Source organism: Eubalaena glacialis, chromosome X (assembly GCF_028564815.1).
Source record: "Eubalaena glacialis isolate mEubGla1 chromosome X, mEubGla1.1.hap2.+ XY, whole genome shotgun sequence".
Classification (NCBI taxonomy): Eukaryota; Metazoa; Chordata; class Mammalia; order Artiodactyla; family Balaenidae; genus Eubalaena; species Eubalaena glacialis.
Window position 1 is genome coordinate 108705046 of NC_083736.1, and position 20655 is coordinate 108725700.

The 20655-nt window shown below is 40.8% G+C and overlaps 1 protein-coding gene across 1 annotated transcript in view; it reads left to right on the forward strand.

Moving 5' to 3' along the window:
• Nucleotides 1–20655, forward strand: part of IL13RA1 (interleukin 13 receptor subunit alpha 1) — a 66343-nt gene that overhangs the window by 19199 nt on the left and 26489 nt on the right. Inside the window, exons 5-6 of the mRNA XM_061178927.1 lie at nt 15997–16184; nt 18692–18843. Coding sequence (XP_061034910.1) covers nt 15997–16184; nt 18692–18843 — 340 coding nt within the window. The remainder of the gene's footprint in view (nt 1–15996; nt 16185–18691; nt 18844–20655) is intronic.

The window sequence follows — 20655 nt, forward strand, 5'->3', positions numbered from 1 at the left end:
TTATTGATCTTTGCTATTGTTTTCTTTGTTTCTATTTCATTTATTTCTGCTCTGATCTTGATGATTTCTTTCCTTCTGCTAACTTTGGGTTTTGTTTGTTCTTCTTTCTCTAGTTCCTTTAGGTGTAACGTTAGATTGTTTATTTGAGATTTTTCTTGTTTCTTGAGGTAGGCTTGTATAGCTATAAACTTCCCTCTTAGAACTGCTTTTGCTGCATCCCATAGGTTTTGGATTGTCGTGTTTTCATTGTCATTTGTCTCTAGGTATTTTTTGATTTCCTCTTTGATTTCTTCAGTGATCTCTTGGTTATTTAGTAACGTATTGTTTAACCTCCATGTGTTTGTTTCTTTTACGTTTTTTTCCCTGTAATTCATTTCTTATCTCAGAGCGTTGTGATCAGAAAAGATGCTTGATATGATTTCAGTTTTCTTAAGTTTACTGAGGCTTGATTTGTGACCCAAGATGTGATCTATCCTGGAGAATGTTCCATGCGCACTTGAGAAGAAAGTGTAATCTGCTGGTTTTGGATGGCATGTCCTATAAATATCAATTAAATCTATCTGGTCTATTGTGTCATTTAAAGCTTCTGTTTCCTTTTTTATTTTCATTTTGGATGATCTGTCCATTGGTGTAAGTGAGGTGTTAAAGTCCCCCACTATTATTGTGTTACTGTCGATTTCCTCTTTTATAGCTATTAGCAGTTGCCTTATGTATTGAGGTGCTCCTATGTTGGGTGCATATATATTTATAATTGTTATATCTTCTTCTTGGATTGATCCCTTGATCATTATGTAGTGTCCTTCCTTGTCTCTTGGAACATTCTTTTTTTTAAAGTCTATTATATCTGATATGAGTATTGCTAGTCCAGCTTTCTTTTGATTTCCATTTGCATGGAATATCTTTTTCCATCCCGTCACTTTCAGTCTGTATGTGTCCCTAGGTCTGAAGTGCGTGTCTTGTAGACAGCATACATATGGGTCTTGTTTTTGTATCCATTCAGCAAGCCTGTGTCTTTTGGTTGGAGCATTTAATCCATTCACGTTTAAGGTAATTATCGATATGTATGTTCCTATGACCATTTTCTTAATTGTTTTGGGTTTGTTTTCGTAGGTCCTTTTCTTATCTTGTGTTTCCCACTTAGAGAAGTTCCTTTAGCATTTGTTGTAGAGCTGGTTTGTTGGTGCTGAATTCTCTTAGCTTTTGCTTGTCTGTAAAGCTTTTGATTTCTCCATCAAATCTGAATGAGATCCTTGCCGGGTAGAGTAATGTTGGTTGTAGGTTCTTCCCTTTCATCACTTTAAGTATATCATGCCACTCCCTTCTGGCTTGTAGAGTTTCTGTTGAGAAATCAGCTGTTAACCTTATGGGAGTTCCCTTGTATGTTATTTGTCATTTTTCCCTTGCTGCTTTCAATAATTTTTCTTTGTCTTTAATTTTTACCAAGTTGATTACTATGTGTCTTGGTGTGTTTCTCCTTGGATTTATCCTGTATGGGACTGTCTGCACTTCCTGGACTTGGGTGGCTATTTCCTTTCCCATGTTAGGGAAGTTTTCAACTATAATCTCTTCAAATATTTTCTCGGGTCCTTTCTCTCTCTCTTCTCCTTCTGGGACCCCTATAATGCAAATGTTGTTGTGTTTAATGTTGTCCCAGAGGTCTCTTAGGCTGTCTTCATTTCTTTTCATTCTTTTTTCTTTATTTTGTTCCGCAGCAGTGAGTTCCACCATTCTGTCTTCCAGGTCACTTATCCGTTCTTCTGCCTCAGTTATTCTGCTCTTGATTCCTTCTAGTGTAGTTTTCATTTCAGTTATTGTTCATCTCTACTTGTTTGTTCATCTCTACTTGTTTGTTCTTTAATTCTTCTAGGTCTTTGTTAAACATTTCTTGCATCTTCTCAATCTTTGCCTCTATTCTTTTTCCGAGGTCCTGGATCATCTTCATTATCATTATTCTGAATTCTTTTTCTGGAAGGTTGCCTATCTCCACTTCATTTAGTTGTTTTTCTGGGGTTTTATCTTGTTCCTTCATCTGGTACATAGCCCTCTGCCTTTTCATCTTGTCTATCTTTCTGTGAATGTGGTTTTTGTTCCACAGGCTGCAGGATTGTAGTTCTTCTTGCTTCTGCTGTCTGCCCTCTCTAGAGCCTAGAATTATTAACAACAGAACAAGGAGGAAAGGACCAGGCTAATCAATTCAATTCAGTAAAACTTTAGCACACATTGTGGGTAAAGCACTGAATGGGCAGCAGAGATAAGAAACATGTCTCTTCACTCCTAAAGCTTCAAATGTGGAGGAGACAGCACTGGGCACAATTGGCTATATAGAAATAAGAGTGCATGATGGAGGCTTCCAGAAGTGTAGGCAGACTCTGTGGGAAGCGACGGTGGAGCTTGGGGTGGGACAGTGGAGCTTGGGGTGGTGGCAGAGTGAAGCTGAGAGGCTTTGATGAAGGGGGTGGACTGCCTGGATGGGGAGGAGTCTCCGAGGCTGGAGGTGGCACTGGGCAAGAGTGGTCTGAGGACGGGGGGCATTTAGTCTGTGTGATTCCATGTGGGGAAGCAGGAGATCTAGTGTTGGCAGTCTGCCCTGCACGTGCCCTTGTCCCCCTGTTTATCGCTCCTTCAGACTGTTTCTGAGAGAGTGGGGGGTGGAAGGCCTCGTCCAGGACTTCTGAAGCTATAGGATAAACATGGCCTTTATCCTGGAATGTCCATTTTGCCTGATGACTTGCTGTAAAGTATTTTTGGTATATGAAAACACTCATGGCTATATCATGCAATAGAACGCAAAACAACCACATGAATTTTTCTTTTCAGGATTGAGAAACATTTATTGAATCAAAATCAAATACTTTATTATCTACAAGCCAACATTGAACTTACTTTATTCAAGAATGAACACTCTGTACAAAAAAAGTATGCTTATAGTATAAAAATATCACATGAATTTTTTAACAAAAACCTCCCAAGTTGCCAGGGGGTTAGCATTCACTCTCCTCCCCTGTCCCCAGAGGTGCTCCCAGCCAAATTGAGAAGCACTGGAGGCGAAGCCAGACTGAGATTGTGCAGTTCAATCCCCCCCACCCCTCAGGACAGATCATTCTCACTTGAGGTTTTGTAGTTTCACTTGCCCGCTTATGGTACCTGTTGCTTCTCCTTTACTTAAAGCCCTTCAGTGGCTCCCTGGTGGCTGCAGGATAAAGTCCAAACTCACCAGCGTGACTGACAAAGCCTTTTGTGCTCCAGCTCCTGCCCATCTCTGTAGCGTCAGTCTCGTCTCCCCCATGTACCCCCACCCCTCTTGCACCTACCTCCCAGCCCACACTGAACTTCTTCCAGTTCCTCAAACTCGCTCTTCAAACACTCAAACAGAAGAGTGGCAGCCAAACCGAACGTTCAGCCAGAATAGCGGAAGCACTCTGCGTTCCCTCACAGCCCAAGCCTTGCCCTTTCACCTGGATGCCCCTTATTTGTCCTTCTTAGCTCAGACATCACTTCCCTTCCAGAAAGCCTTCCTTGACCTCTCAAGCCTAGATATGTGCCCAGTCATCATGTACCACGGTACCCTGCACCTTCCTGTGTCATAATACTCAGCACATTGTGTTGCATTTCCTGTTTACTTAGTAGTCACCCTCCCCAGACTGCCATCTCCCTTGAGAGCAAGGGCTGTGTCTTGTTTCCCCCTGTGCCTGATACATGGTAGGTGCTCCATAAATAGGTTTTGAATGTTTGGTAGGATCCAAAGTTAGACAACATTCAGGACTGGGGTGAGGACTTAGAAGGGAGGGATAAACAACTCAAGAGCATTATAGTTCATGAATAAAAACAGAGGAGGATTGAGTACATCTGCCTCCCGAAAGAACTGCTAGTGAAAGGGACCGAGAACTAAGCCTTAAAAGGAGTAGCCTGGCCCTGATTATGTTGTGGTGAAATCTGGAGAAAGCTGTTACTATAGGCTTTTTTTTTTTTTTTTTTTTTACATCTTTATTGGAGTATAATTGCTTTACAATGGTGTGTTAGTTTCTGCTTTATAACAAAGTGAATCAGCTATATGTATACATATATCCCCATATCTCCTCCCTCTTGCGTCTCCCTCCCACCCTCCCTGTCCCCCCCCTCTAGGTTGTCACAGAGCACCGAGCTGATCTCCCTGTGCTATGTGGCTGCTTCCCACTAGCTATCTATTTTACATTTGGTAGTATATATAAGTCCATGCCACTCTCTCACTTCGTCCCAGCTTACTCTTCCCCCTCCCCGTGTTCTCAAGTCCATTCTCTACATCTGCGTCTTTATTCCTGTCTTGCCCCTAGGTTCTTCAGAACCTTTTTTTTTTTAAGATTCCATATATATGTGTTAGCATACGGTATTTGTTTTTCTCTTTCTGCTTACTTCACTCTGTATGACAGTCTCGAGGTCCATCCACCTCACTACAAATAACTCAATTTCGTTTATTTTTATGGCTGAGTAATATTCCATTGTATATATGTGCCACATCTTCTTTATCCATTCATCTATCGATGGACACTTAAGTTGCTTCCATGTCCTGGCTATGGTAAATAGAGCTGCAATGAACATTGTGGTACATGACTCTTTTTGAATTATGGTTTTCTCAGGGTATATGCCCAGTAGTGGGATTGCTGGGTCATATATTAGTTCTATTTTTCATTTTTTGAGGAACCTCCATACTGTTCTCCATAGTGGCTGTATCAATTTACATTCCCACCAACAGTGCAAGAGGGTTCCCTTTTCTCCACACGCTCTCCAGCATTTATTTTCTGTAGACTTTTTGATGATGGCCATTCTGACTGGTGTGAGGTGATACCTCATTGTGGTTTTGATTTGCATTTCTCTAATGATTAGTGACGTTGAGCATTCTTTCATGTGTTTGTTGGCAATCTGTATATCTTCTTTGGAGAAATGTCTGTTTAGGTCTTCTGCCCATTTTTGGATTGGGTTGTTTGTTTTTTTAATATGGAGCTGCATGAGTTGCTTGGAAATTTTGGAGATTAATCCTTTGTCAGTTACTTCATTTGCAAATATTTTCTCCCATTCTGAAGGTTGTCTTTTCATCTTGTTTATGGTTTCCTTTGCTGTGCAAAAGCTTTTAAGCTTCATTAAGTCCCATTTGTTTATTTTTGTTTTTATTTCCATTTCTCTAGGAGGTGGGTCAAAAAGGATCTTGCTGTGATTTATGTCATAGAGTATTCTGCCTATGTTTTCCTCTAAGAGTTTTATACTGTCTGGCCTTACATTTAGGTCTTTAATCCATTTTGAGTTTATTTTTTGTGTATGGTGTTAGGGAGTGTTCTAATTTCATTCTTTTACATGTAGCTGTCCAGTTTTCCCAGCACCACTTATTGAAGAGGCTGTCTTTTCTCCGTTATATATTCTTGCCTCCTTTATCCAAGATAAGGTGACCCTATGTGTGTGCATTTATCTCTGGACTTTCTATCCTGTTCCATTGATCTATTATTTCTGTTTTTGTGCCAATACCATACTGTCTTGATGACTGTAGCTTTGTAGTATAGTCTGAAGTCAGGGAGCCTGATTCCTCCAGCTCCGTCTTTCTCCCTCAAGATTGCTTTGGCTATTCAGGGTCCTTTGTGTTTCCATACAAATTGTAAAATTTTTTGTTCTAGTTCTGTGAAAAATGCCATTGGTAGTTTGATAGGGATTGCATTGAATCTGTAGATTGCTTTGGGCAGTATAGTCATTTTCACAGTGTTGATTCTTCTAATCCAAGAACATGGTATATCTCTGAATCTGTTTGTATCATGTTTAATTTCTTTCATCAGTGTCTTATAGTTTTCTGCATACAGGTCTTTTGTCTCCTTAGGTAGGTTTAGTCCTAGGTATTTTATTCTTTTTGTTGCCGTGGTAAATGGGAGTGTTTCCATAATTTCTCTTTCAGATTTTTCATCATTAGTGTATAGGAATGCAAGAGATTTCTGTGCATTAATTTTATATCCTGCTACTTTACCAAATTCATTGATTAGCTCTAGTAGTTTTCTGGTAGCATCTTTGGGATTCTCTATGTATAGTATCTGTCATCTGCAAACAGTGACAGTTTTACTTCTTCTTTTCTGATTTGGAGTCCTTTTATTTTTTTTTCTTCTCTGGTTGCTGTGACTAAAACTTCCAAAACTATGTTGAATAATAGTGGTGAGAGTGGGCAACCTTGTCTTGTTCCTGATCTTAGTGGAAATGGTTTCAGTTTTTCACCATTGAGTACGATGTTGCCTGTAGGTTTGTCATATATGGCCTTTATTATGTTGAGGTAAGTTCCCTCTATGTCTACTTTCTGGAGAGTTTTTATCATAAATGGGTGTTGAATTTTGTCAAAAGCTTTTTCTGCATCTATTGAGATGATCATATGGTTTTTCTCCTTCAGTTTGTTAATATGGTATATCACGTTGATTGATTTGCGTATATTGAAGAATCCTTGCATTCCTGGGATAAACCCCACTTGATCATGGTGTATGATCCTTTTAATGTGCTGTTGGATTCTGCTTGCTAGTATTTTGTTGAGGATTTTTGCATCTATGTTCATCAGTGATATTGGCCTGTAGTTTTCTTTCTTTGTGACATCTTTGTCTGATTTTGGTATCAGGGTAATGGTGGCCTTGTAGAATGAGTTTGGGAGTGTTCCTCCCTCTGCTATATTTTGGAAGATTTTGAAAAGGATAGGTGTTAGCTCTTCTCTAAATGCTTGTTAGAATTCGCCTGTGAAGCCATCTGGTCCTGGGCTTTTGTTTCTTGGAAGATTTTTAATCACAGGTTCAATTTCAGTGCTTGTGATTGGTCTGTTTATATTTTCTATTTCTTCCTGGTTCAGTCTCGGGAGGTTGTGCTTTTCTAAGAATTTGTCCATTTCTTCCAGGTTGTGCATTTTATTGGCATAGAGTTGCTTGCAGTAATCTCTCATGAACCTTTGTATTTCTGCAGTGTCAGTTGTTACTTCTCCTTTTTCATTTCTAATTCTATTGATTTGAGTCCTCTCCCTTTTTTCTTGATGAGTCTGGCTAATGGTTTATCAATTTTGTTTATCTTCTCAAAGAACCAGCTTTTAGTTTTATTGATCTTTGCTATCGTTTCCTTCATTTCTTTTTCATTTATTTCTGATCTGATCTTTATGGTTTCTTTCCTTCTGCTAACTTGGGGGTTTTTTGTTCTTCTTTCTCTAATTGCTTTAGGTCTAACGTTAGGTTGTTCATTTGAGATATTTCTTGTTTCTTGAGGTAGGATTGTATTGTTATAAACGTCCCTCTTAGAACTGCTTTTGCTGTATCCCATAGGTTTTGGGTCGTCGTGTTTTCATTGTCATTTGTTTCTAGGTATTTTTTGATTTCCTCTTTGATTTCTTCAGTGATCTCTTGGTTATTTAGTAGTGTATTGTTTAGCATTCATGTGTTTGTATTTTTCACAGATTTTTTTCCTGTAGTTGATATCTAGTCTCATAGCACTGTGGTCAGAAAAGATACTTGATACAATTTCAGTTGTCTTAAATTTACCAAGGCTTGATTTGTGACCCAAGATATGATCTATCCTGGAGAATGTTCCATGAGCACTTGAGAAGAAAGTGTATTCTGTTGTTTTTGGATGGAATGTCCTATAAATGTCAATTAAGTCCATCTTGTTTAATGTATCATTTAAAGCTTGTGTTTCCTTATTTATTTTCATTTTGGATGATCTGTCCATTGGTGAAAGTGGGGTGTTAAAGTCCCCTACTATGATTGTGTTACTGTCGATTTCCCCTTTTATGTCTGTTAGCAGTTGCCTTATGTATTGAGGTGCTCCTATGTTGGGTGCATAAATATTTACAATTGTTATATGTTCTTCTTGGATTGATCTCTTGATCATTATGTAATGTCCTTCTTTGTCTCTTATAGTTGTATTTGTTTTAAAGTCTATTTTGTCTGATATGAGAATTGCTACTCCAGCTTTCTTTTGATTTCCATTTGCATGGAATATCTTTTTCCATCCCCTCACTTTCAGTCTGTATGTGTCCCTAGGTCTGAAGTGGGTCTCCTGTAGACAGCATATGTACAGGTCTTGTTTTTGTATCCATTCAGGTAGTCTGTGTCTTTTGGTTGGGTCATTTAATCCATTTAATTTTAAGGTAGTTATCGATATGTGTGTTCCTATTACCATTTTCTTAAATGTTTTGGGTTTGTTTTTGTAGGTCTTTTCCTTCTCTTGTGTTTCCTGCCTAGAGAAGTTCCTTTAGCATTTGTTGTAAAGCTGGTTTGTTGGTGCTGAATTCTCTTAGCTTTTGCTTGTCCGTAAAGGTTTTAATTTCTCCATCGAATCTGAATGAGATCCTTGCCGGGTAGAGTAATGTTGGTTGTAGGTTTTTCTCTTTCATCACTTTAAATATGTCCTGCCACTCCCTTCTGGCTTGCAGAGTTTCTGCTGAAAGATCAGCTGTTAACCTTATGGGGATTCCCTTGTATGTTATTCGTTGTTTTTCCTTTGCTGCTTTTAATATTTTTTCTTTGTATTTAATTTTTGATAGTTTGATTAATATGTGTCTTGGCGTGTTTCTCCTTAGATTTATCCTGTATGGGACTCTCTGTGCTTCCTGAACTTGACTGAGTATTTCCTTTCCCATATTAGGGAAGTTTTCAACTATAATCTCTTCAAATATTGTCTCAGTCCCTTTTTTTTTTCTCTTGTTCTTCTGGGACCCCTATAATTCTAATGTTGGTGTGCTTAATGTTGTCCCAGAAGTCTCTGAGACTGTCCTCAATTCTTTTCATTCTTTTTTCTTTATTCTGCTCTGCGGTAGTTATTTCCACTATTTTATCTTCCAGGTCACTTATCTGTTCTTCTGCCTCAGTTATTCTGCTATTGATTCCTTCTAGAGAATTTTTAATTTCATTTATTGTGTTGTTCATCATTGTTTGTTTGCTCTTTAGTTCTTCTAGGTCCTTGTTAAATGCTTCTTGTATTTTCTCCATTCTATTTCCAAGATTTTGGATCATCTTTACTATCATTACTCTGAATTGTTTTTCAGGTAGACTGCCTATTTCCTCTTCATTTGTTTGGTCTGGTGGATTTTTACCTTGCTCCTTCATCTGCTGTGTATTTCTCTGTCTTCTCATTTTGCTTAACTTACTGTGTTTGGGGTCTCCTTTTCACAGGCTGCAGGTTCGTAGTTCCCGTTGTTTTTGGTGTCTGCCCGCAGTGGGTGAGGTTGGTTCAGTGGGTTGTGTAGGCTTCCTGGTGGAGGGGACTGGTGCCTGTGTTCTGGTGGATGAGGCTGGATCTTGTCTTTCTGGTGAGAGCAGGACCGCATCCGGTGGTGTGTTTTGGGATGTCTGTGACCTTATTATGATTTTAGGCAGCCTCTGTGCTAATGGGTGTGGCTGTGTTCCTGTCTTGCTAGTTGTTTGGCATAGGGTGTCCAGCACTGTAGTTAGCTGGTCGTTGGGTGGAGCTGGGTCTTAGCGTTGAGATGGAGATCTCTGGGAGAGCTTTCGCCATTTGATACAACGTGGGGCCAGGAGGTCTCTGGGGGACCAATGTCCTGGACTTGGCTCTCCCACCTCAGAGGCACAGGCCTGATACCCGGCCGGAGCACCAAGACCCTGTCAGCCACACAGCTCAGAAGAAAAGGGAGAGAAAGAAAGAAAGAAAGAAAGAAAAATAAAATAAAATAAAGTTATTGAAATAAAAAATTTTAAATATATTATTAAAAATATACAAGTAATAAAAAGAAGAAAGAAAGAGAGAAGAGAGCAACCAAACCAAGAAACAAATCCACCAATGATAAGAAGCTTGAAAAACTATACAAAAAAAAAAAAATGGACAGACAGAACCCTAGGACAAATGGTAAAAGCAAAGCTATACAGACAAAATCACACAAAGAAGCATACACACAGACACCCACAAAAGGAGAAAAAGGAAAAAAATATATATATATATTAAAAAGGAAGAGAGCAACCAAATCAATAAACAAATCTACCAATGATAATAAGCTCTAAATACTAAAGTAAGATAAACATAAAACCTGAAACAAATTAGATGCAGATAGCAAACCCCAAGTCTACAGTTGCTCCCAGAGTCCACTGCCTCGATTTGGGATGATTCGTTGTCTATTTAGGTATTCCACAGATGCAGGGTGCATCAAGTTGATTGTGGAGATTTAATCCACTGCTCCTGAGGCTGCTGGGAGAGACTTCCCTTTCTCTTCTTTGTTCGTACAGCTCCTGGGGTTCAGCTTTGGATTTGGACCCGCCTCTGCATGTAGGTCGCCTGAGGGCGTCTATTCTTCGCTCACACAGGATGGGGTTAAAGGAGCAGCTGATTCGGGGGCTCTGGCTCACTCAGGCCGGGGAGAGGGAGGGGTACGGATGCGGGGCGTGCCTGCAGCGGCAGAGGCCGGCGTGACGTTGCACCAGCCTGGGGTATGCCATGTGATCTCACAGGGAAGTTGTCCCTGGATCAAGGGACCCTGGCAGTGGCGGGCTGCACAGGCTTCCGGGAGGGGAGGTGTGGCTAGTGACCTGGGCTTGCACACAGGCTTCTTGGTGGCTGCAGCAGCAGCCTTAGCATCTCATGCCCGTCTCTGGGGTCCGCGCTGATAGCCGCGGCTCGCGCTGTCTCTGGAGCGCATTTAGGCGGTGCTCTGAATCCCCTCTCCTCGCACACCCCAAAACAATGGTCTCTTGCCTCTTAGGCAGTTCCAGAATTTTTCCCGGACTCCCTCCCGGCTAGCTGTGGTGCACTAGCCCCCTTCAGGCTGTGTTCACGCAGCCAACCCCAGTCCTCTCCCTGTGGTCTGACCTCCGAAGCCCGAGCCTCAGTTCCCAGCCCCCGCCCGCCCCGGCGGGTGAGCAGACAAGCCTCTCGGGCTGGTGAGTGCTGGTCGGCACCCATCCTCTGTGCGGGAACCTCTCCGCTTTGCCCTCCGCACCCCTGTTGCTGCGCTCTCCTCCGTGGCTCCGAAGCTTCCCCCCCGCCCACCCGCCATCTCCACCAGTGAAGGGGCTTCCTAGTGTGTGGAAACCTTTCCTCCTTCACAGCTCCCTCCCAGAGGTGCAGGTCCCGTCCCTATTCTTTTGTCTCTCTTTTTTCTTTTGCCCTACCCAGGTACGTGGGGAGTTTCTTGCCTTTTGGGAAGTCTGAGGTCTTCTGCCAGTGTTCAGTAGGTGTTCTGTAGGAGTTGTTCCACATGTAGATGTACTTCTGATGTATTTGTGGGGAGGAAGGTGATCTCCACGGCTTACTCCTCCGCCTTCTTGAAGCTTTCTCTCCAGTATCCCCTCTTGATGAATAAATTACAAAAAACTGGCCCGACCAAGTAGAAAGGCATTCTTCTTCCTCTGGGCTGAAGCGTTCTGGGCTGATGCAGCGTCTTGCCAAAGCTGACAGCAGATGGTGCTCGGGCTGGCTTTCAGCCCTTAGTTCATGCCTTGGTGCAGGGGATAATCTACAACCATGGGAGGTGGCGCAAGAAGCCATCCTCAGAGAGTGGGGGTTCGCTGGCACCTGGGGTGGGGGGGGGGCAGGCATCGGTAATACCACTTCTTGTCATACATGTTCCCAGAGTTGGTCATCAGCGTGGATGGACTCTTACTGTAACATAGACCTGTGCTGGCCAATACAAGGGCCACTAGTCACACATGACTGTTTACGTTTTAATTTAAATTAATTAAAATTAAATCGAATTAAAACTTCAGTTGCTCAGTCTTAGTAGCCAATTTCACATATGGCTAGTGGCTCCTGTATCAGACAGCACAGATCTCAGACGTTTCCATAATCCCAGAAAACGTTGTTGGACAGTACTGGTATAAATTCTGTATCTTTTGCCCTTACTACCCCGCAGCTTATTTGTTTCTGGAGCCACACTGCCCGGGTTCAAATCCTGGCTCTCTTTCTTACTAGCAATGTGATTTGGGGCAAGTCACTTCTCTCTGAGCCTCAGTTTTGTAATCTGTAAAATGGGGGTAGTAATAATAGTGCTACTTCTTAAGGATGTGAGGGCTGTTATATGAAGAGTGTTGGGAGTTGTGCCTAACTGCTAATATTTATAGAGTAAGCACGCAATACATGGTGGCTATATTGTTTTTTATTATTCATCCCCACTTCGTTGCAGATGTAGCCAGTACACATAGCTGGCCTCTTGCCCAACCTCGCATAATTAGCCCCTAGCCCATACCTCTTCCTCCCTGCTCTCCCCTAGAGAGATCCTTTCCAATCAAAACAACAAAAGAAAGACACGTGGCTCATTCATAATCAAGCACTCAGAATTGGTTTAGGTACCAGTTTAAATCTTGTCAAACAAACTGCCGGAGACTGTTTCCCTAATCACCAGTCAGAAAACGCGGAGTCATTTTGAAGCCCCGGGGCAATGACTTGCAGTCCTGCAGGGGTAGTCTGGCACTGAAGGGAGCCTGACCTTAATAGCTACAGACTAGCCATGCCAATGAATTTTCGGGAATTTCTTACCATATTAATCATCTTCAGAGTGGGGAAATAGTCTTTAATTTGTCCATTTCCTCCTTATGTCTACAGTATGATTCTGTGGATTCCAGTGTTTGATTTTTAACAGGAAGCACTTGAATGCCTCCTATCTTAGGTTATCATCTAATCTTTCACAAAATTTCGAAAGTTGTCCATTCAAAACCAATAGGTTTCCTTTCGCTATTTTTTTTCTAAAGAACAACAAAATTTTTTTTTAATTTCATATCTGGGGTTCATGAGCATATATGAAATACTCAGGGTACAAAAATGAAAAAGGAATCTCAAAGGTTACCCATTAGAGGAGTTCCTTTCATTATTGAAAAAAATTTTACTTCCTACATAGTTTTCTTCAGTTATGTAAAAATAATGTCATAAGTTTCTTCAGTTTTTTGTTTTTGGCTGTGGGTGGAAAACATTTCAGACCTGTCTGATCTAAAAACTAGTCATGGCTGTAACTAAGCTTTCAAAAAACTGTTTCATTCATGAACCACAGGGGCCTACAACCACAAGAAAAATCTTATGTACTATCTCTTAAGGGACAAGGTCACTTTCTATATTGAAGCATTTCTTTGCACAGCTTTTGAAGAACTAAATACATTAGATCTGAATTTTTGTTTTCTTTTTCAAAAACGACATTATTTAGAACAGTTCTAGGTTTACAACAAAAGTGAGAGGAAGGTACAGAGATTTTCCATATACCCACTGCCCCCACAATTAATAGCCTCCCCCGTTATCAACATTCCCCACCAATAGTACATTTGTTACAATTGATGAAGCTACACTGATACATCATAATCACCCAAAGTCCATAGTTTACATTAGGGCTCACTCTTGGTGTTCTACATTCATGGGTTTGGACAAATGTATGACATATATCCATCATTATAATATCATACAGAGTATTTTCATTGCCCTAAAAATCTTCTGTGTTCCACCAATTCATCTCTCCCCTACCCCAACCCCTGGCAACCACTGATTTTTTTATTCTCCATGGTTTCACTTTTTCCAGGATGTTGTATAGTTGGAATCATACAGTATGTAGCATTTTCAGATTGGCTTCTTTCACTTAGTAATATGCATTTAAGGTTCCTCTATGTCTTTTCAGAGCTTGATAGCTCATTTCTTTTTAAGGCTAAATAATATTTTGTTGTCTGGATATACCACAGTTTATTTATCCATTTGCCTACTGAAGGACATCTTGGTTGCTTCCAAGCTTTGGCAATGATGAATAAAGCTGCTTTAAACATTTGTATGCAGGTTTTCATGTGCACATAAATTTTCAACTCCTTTAGGTAAATACCAAAGAGCACGATTGCTGATCATATGGTAAGAATATGTTTAGTTTTGTAAGAAACTGCCAAACTGCCTTCCAAAGTGGCTGTACCATTTTGTATTCCCACCAGCAGTGAATGAGAGTTCCTGTTGCTCCACATCCTCGTCAGCATTTGGTGTTGTTGGTGTTCTGGATTATGGGCATTCTAATTGGTGTGTAGTGGTATCTTGTTGCTTTAATTTGCATTTCTCTGATGACATATGATGTGGAACATCTTTTCATATGCTTATTTACCATCCATATATCTTCTTTGGTGGAGTGTCTATGAAGATCTTTGGCCCATTTTTTAGTTGGGTTGTTTGTTTTATTGTTGAGTTTTAAGAGTTCTTTGTATATTTTGGATAACAGTCCTTTATCAGATGTGTCTTTTGCAAATATCTTCTCCCAGTGTGTGCCTTGTTTTCTTATTCTCTTGGTATTATCTTTTGCAGAAGTTTTTAATTTTAATGGAATTTAGCTTATCAATTATTTCTTTTAAAGATCATGCCTTTGATGTTATATTTAAAAAGTCATCACCATACCCAAGGTTGTCTAGCTTTTCTCCTGTGTTATCTCCTAGGAGGTTTATAGTTTTGCATTTTACGTTTAGGTCTGTGATCCATTGTGAGTTTAGTTTTGTGAATAGTGTAAGGTCTGTGACTGGATTCATTTTTTTTGCATGTGGATGTCCAGTTGTTCCAGCACCATTTGTTGAAGAGACTATCTTTGCTCCAATGTCTTGCCTTTGCTCCTTTGTCAAAGATCAATTGACTGTATTTATGGGAAAGATCTGAGTTTTATAAGACTGGATTTTGCAGCACAATCCCCTGGAGAATTGCTGTCAAAATGCTTATTCCTAGGCCCTGGACAAAACCTTCTAAGTAGGGTTCTCTGGGAGAGGGTTTGAGGAATCTGAATTTTTAAAATGAGCACAGATGATTCTGAAGTAAACAGGTGAAGGGTTTGGGACTCTTTACTCTTAGTTCATTTTCTAAATTGTCTTCCTTTTCTGCAGAACCTTTGCACAACCCCCCTTGTGACTGATAATGTAAGGCTTGACTCTGTGTCTTCTGCTGGTTACTATAAAACAGAGTCCTTTGATAGCCTAGACAAAAAAGTGTAATGAGCACATTGTCTGCCTGTGCTGTGCTAGATGATCATTGGGGAAAGGTATATGTAGAGGTTTTTTGAAATGGGAAAGAAGATACCAGCATTTAGAGCCACACAGTGGAGTAAGACACTGAGAAAGCTATTGTGTTCTGGAACATTGATCTGGCACTGGTTGGAGGACACTAATAAAGTCAGAGAGGTCAGTCTGGAGAAGCCATGAAGCCTCAAGTGATTAGGACATGAAACAGGGTGAGGGGAATATCATAGGAGAGAATCCCAGAAGCTTTGCAAAGGAAGAAGTAACAAGATTTGGTGATAGAATATAGGGAAAGTGAGGAGAGGTGATTTCAAAGGCTCTAATCGAGGAGCCCAGAGAAACTGAGTTCTGACTGATGGAAACTGGGATGGTTAGAAGAAAAGGCAGTTTGGCAGGGAAGAGGGGGCATCTGTTTTGGCTGTTGAATTTGAGGTGAATGGAACACTCAAGCGGAGCAGTTAGAAATCTGGGACTAGTGCCAAGGCGAGGAGTCAGGATTAGGAATCCTCGGTGCAGAAATTCTAGTCAAGGGGTGGAAGTGATAAACGGGTGAGTGGATGAGGGAGTAAGAAATAGAGAGGGATATAAGCGGGATGAGGGAGTAAGAAATAGAGAGGGATATAAGCGGGCTGAGGACCGGATGTGAATCCTCTGAGAATAGGAGAAAGGAGAGGAGCAAGCCAAGAAAACAAGGAAGGAGCAGGCAGAGGGACCAGAGGAGAACCATGGGATTGAGCAGATGAGGCATTTTCAGGAAGCATAAAGTTCCTCATCCTGGCCTCATACCATCTCCCACACAGAAGAGGAAAGAGTCAGGACCCTTCTAGTTTCTATAACTATTGAAAGTACCAATTCATGAAAAAGGATCATTCACTTCTTCCTAGAGTATGAAATGGAGCCACATTATAAAATAGCGCTTTAAAAAAATGCTACCCTGCCAGTTTGCAAATATGGCTTTTCATGGACATCTTCAGTCATTTAAAAACAACCAAACAAATAAACTTCTACCTTTGTTTCTTGAATATCTGGTTAAAAATAATGCAGAAGGTTGTCTTATTTTATCTTGCAGGCACAGCAGCCTAGGAAAAATTCTTCAGTGTGAAGACATCTATAGAGAAGGTCAACACATTGGTTGTTCCTTTGCTCTGACTAAGGTGAAGGATTCCAGTTTTGAACAACACAGTGTCCAAGTAATGGTCAAGGACAATGCAGGAAAAATCAGGCCATCCTTCAATATAGTGCCTTTAACTTCTCATGGTACGTTTTAGAAGTCCTCTAAGACAGTGTGGATAAAAGTGTTATTTTTTTTGAACATCAATAGAAATAATAAAAAATGATGATTTTTGGTTTGAAGATCTTCCCAGAAAAAAAGGGACTATATTTATGTATATATTTCTTTGCTCCTTTTTAAAGAAGCAAGCTTGGAAATTCTCATATTTATTGAGCACACATGCCACATGCTTTATCCTTGTTTACTTATGAGTACACTGAGCCTTAGAGCAAGTAGTCAATTGCAGAACCGAGATTAGAACTTGGGCTCTCTGACTCAAGATCTGTTCTCTTTTACTTACACTCCAGAGGATGATGCTGCAGAATAAATGTGACTTAATATGGTTCCTGGATAATCTGCCTCTTAGTTAAAAAAAAGCTTAGACTGGAGGCGGAGTGATCAGGGGTGATATTCAAACTGTCTAACATTCTGGGTTTCAGCCCACTAGAAAGAGTCCTCAACTTAAAAACTTAAGAGACCTGCTTAAGGTCCTAGCTTCTTCACTTTGGACAAGGCATATATACTCTAAGTGCTTCCTCATCTGTAAAAGGGGGTACACAGTTCCTCTTGACCTCAAAGGATTGTTGTAAGGTCCAAATGATGTGAGCTGTATAAAAGCATTTTGTAAATCTCTATAGCAGAGTAGTATAAGCATCATGTTCATTTATTTGTTGTGATATCCCAACAGAGAGCTCAGATTCTGGCTAAGTGGTACACAGAAAATTTATAGGCAAATAATCATGAATTGACAGAGGTTTCCAAGTCTGTGAGTAGAACACTGTTTACCGCCGCTTCAGGCAGCCATGGAAATGAATTCTAGTAGTGCACGCAGGGCAGCTTAGATTGTAGGCCGGGGCAGGGGGTTGGGATGCGGGGGGTGTGCGGAAACTTACCAAATAGGATCATCTGAAGCAAAGCCCTTCTCTGCGCCCCCCCCCCCCGCCGCCCCCTGGCTTGGCAGATTGTCCTCGTTGGACCTTTTAAAGCTCGTTTTGCTGCTCTTCTTCCTAGAGATTAGTGGTGATATAAAGGGAGATCCTGGGCTTCCCTGGTGGCTCAGTGGTTAAGAATCCGCCTGCCAATGCAGGGGACACGGGTTCGAGCCCTGGTCCGGGAAGATCCCACATGCCGCGGGGCAACTAAGCCCGTGAGCCACAACTACCGAGACTGCGCTCTAGAGCCCGCAAGCCACAACTACTGAGCCTGCGTGCCACAACTACTGAAGCCCGCACGCCTAGAGCCTGTACTCTGCAACAAGAGAAGCCACCGCAATGAGAAGCCCGCGCACCGCAACGAAGAGTAGCCCCCGCTCGCCGCAACTAGAGAAAGCCCGTGCGCAGCAAGGAAGACCCAACGCAGCCAAAAATAAATAAATAAATTAATTAATTAATTAAAAAAATAAAATAAAGGGAGATCCTTCTCAGCTAGAAGATGACGTTGTCAAGTTGTTTTCTGTTAATTATCCATTCTCTTTTGTTGCTCGGTCTTAAGCATAGTTGACTCCTGAAAAACTAAATTGCTTAGGCTAATTTTTTTTTTTTTACTTTCTTTTAAATTGTGGTTATAATTATACAACATTAAATATACCATCTTAACCATTTTCAAGTGTACAGTTCAGTAGTGTTAAGTATATTCACATTGTTGTGCAACAGATCTCTAGAACTTTCTCATCTTGTTATACTGAAACTCCATGTCCATGAAACACTAATTCCCCTTCCCCCCGTCCCCCTCCTCCCTCCCCCAGCCCCTGGTAATCACCTTCCTACTTTCTGTTTCCATGACTGACTACTTTAGGTACCTCATATGACTGGAATCATACAGTATTGGTCCTTTTGTGATGGACTTATTTCATTTAGCATAATGTCCTCAAGTTTTATCCATGTTGTAGCATATGACAAAATTATGCTGTTTTTTAATTTTTAATATTTATTTATTTATTGGCTGCGTTGGGTCTTAGTTGCGGCACATGGGCTCATTTGTTGTGACACTCGGGCTCCAGAGCGCGTGGGCTCTGTAGTCGCAGCGTGCAGGCTTAGTTGTCCCACGGAAAACTATGCTAATGTTTTAATTGTGGTCTTTGATTGGCATAAGTGAGTGTCGCCTGGGGAAACCGCTTGTACCTGATGTTCCTCGGTACTCATCACGTAGAGGCATATCTGGACCTAAGCACTTCTCTTCTTTACCCTCCTTGTTGCAGCTAGATGTCCTGATTATACCCCAGCCATGTCCTAACCAGATGCAGATCAGAGTTCGTGTCATCTGGCAGACACCCCAAAGATGTTCCGTAGATACATTTACTAGGCAGTTTAAAATAAGCTCCCTATATTAATCGTGGCTAATCAGAAATTCTAGAACTGTATGTCTGATCATATAAGGCCATTAAAAGCATCAGCCCTATTTTGATTTACTTTGTGACCTTCGTTGTCTCTACCCATATGTGTATCTCATCAAAATAAACTCTGGAAGCTAATTTGTATTCTTCTATTTCTATCAGTGAAACCTGATCCTCCACATATTAAAAATCTCTCCTTCCAAAATGGTGACTTATACGTGCAATGGAAGAATCCACAGAATTTTTATAGCAGATGCTTATCTTATGAAGTAGAAGTCAATAACAGCCAAGCTGAGACACATGATATTTTCTACGTAAGTTTTTTTTTGATAGTTGTTGTTATTTGGATATTTTTCTTTCACTTGAATTTCTTACAGTGTAATAAATTGAAATATCAATGAAATGTAGCTTTTAGATTTGTCATCTGATGATGATGGTGATCATGATGATGATGATGATGATGATGAAACTTCTCTGAAATAGAGTATGGTGAAAGGTTTGACAGTTTATGGTAGCATTGGCTGCAAGATTCCAGCCATTCATTAATTCATTTGTTCAGACATTTTTTATTACGTGCCTACCATGTGCCAGGCACTATTTTATGTGCACATGACACCTGACGAAAAGAATTTTTTCCCACGAAGCTTACCTACTAGAAAACAAGTGTGTAAATGAGCAAGCTAATTTTAGAGAATGAATGTTATGCAGAAAATTAAATGGGGGTGATGGGAAGTCCTGAGGGAATATTAGGTAGGGTAGTCATCCGTAGTGATGACACTTGAGATGAGACCAGAACGATGCGTAGGAGCTAGCCATTTGACGATCTGGGGGCGGAGGGGACAGCATGTACAAAGACTCTGAGGCAGGAATGAACTTGGCATGTGTGAGAAAAAGGAGACTGGTGTGACCAAAATATAGTAGGAAGAGATGTCTGAGCATGAGGCTGGGGTCAGATTATGTAGATACTTGGAGGCTCCAGTACAGCCATTCAGTTTTCTTGGAGTTTGTGGCAACTAAAGTAGTCAGTACTGAGTAGTCAGTATTTTTTGGATTATGTACATTTACGCTATTTGTAATCTAATACAAAACATGCTAATTAGAGGTCACTGTGGGGCACTGGGCATAACAGGATGTGGCATAACCTCAGGGCCTCAGTCGCATTGTTACGCCTTACAGCAGAGGACATGAACTCGGGCCTCAAACATTTTTGTTTGGACCACAAACAAAGTGGGGTTTTGTTTGCTTGTATATTAAATTTGAATTTTTTACCCAGATTTAAAACTGTGGTACCTGACAGTGTAGTTGCCATAATGTGGCGCCTTAGGACCATGGGGACTGCCCCACTCATTTGTGTGCCACCTGCCTGGGCCCTGTGTGCATTTGAGTTTTAGAGGTTAGAAACCAAGTGTATTATATTGGTTTTTAAAGGAGTCCTGAATCTCACATGTGGGCAGATTCCTTGGTCCACTTGCTTTAGCTCATCATGGGAGTTTCAAAAACTAAATTATTTTATTTACTAAAATAAGCCAGTATTAACAGGCTGTAACTCCAAGAGGGAGTGACCAGGTCCACAGCTGAGCAGACCTCTTCTGGACATTTGCAAATGAAGGCGTTTGCTGAAATAGAATAATCATTATTCGTACCAGAAACCGGAGTCCCCAAATAATGCCACAAAGGAAAAGGCAAAGGGCTTCCAAGTGGGGAGGGGGTGAGGCTTGAATTTACAACCAAGTGAGTTATCAGAAAGCCGAATATGCTTGACTATTCCAGCCTTTACTGTTCTCTTCTGTCTGAAATCCTGAGACACGTGCTGCTTGCATTACTCACTTGGTACTGAATTATGTCCTGCTAGTTACCCATGATCTCTACCAAAAAATATAAGCTCCTGTAGGGAGGAGTTACGTGGTGTTTACTTTGTGCTGCTCCTGCTACTAATACCAGCTAACATATATTAAGCAATTACTATGTATTAGCTATTTTAAAAAGCACTTTATTTGAATTGTCTCATTTGGTCCTCACAATAACCCCAAGGATCTAGGTCCTGTTTTTTTTTTTTTTAATAAATTTATTTATTTACTTATTTATTTTTGGCTGCGTTGGGTCTTCGTTGCTGTGCACAGGCTTTC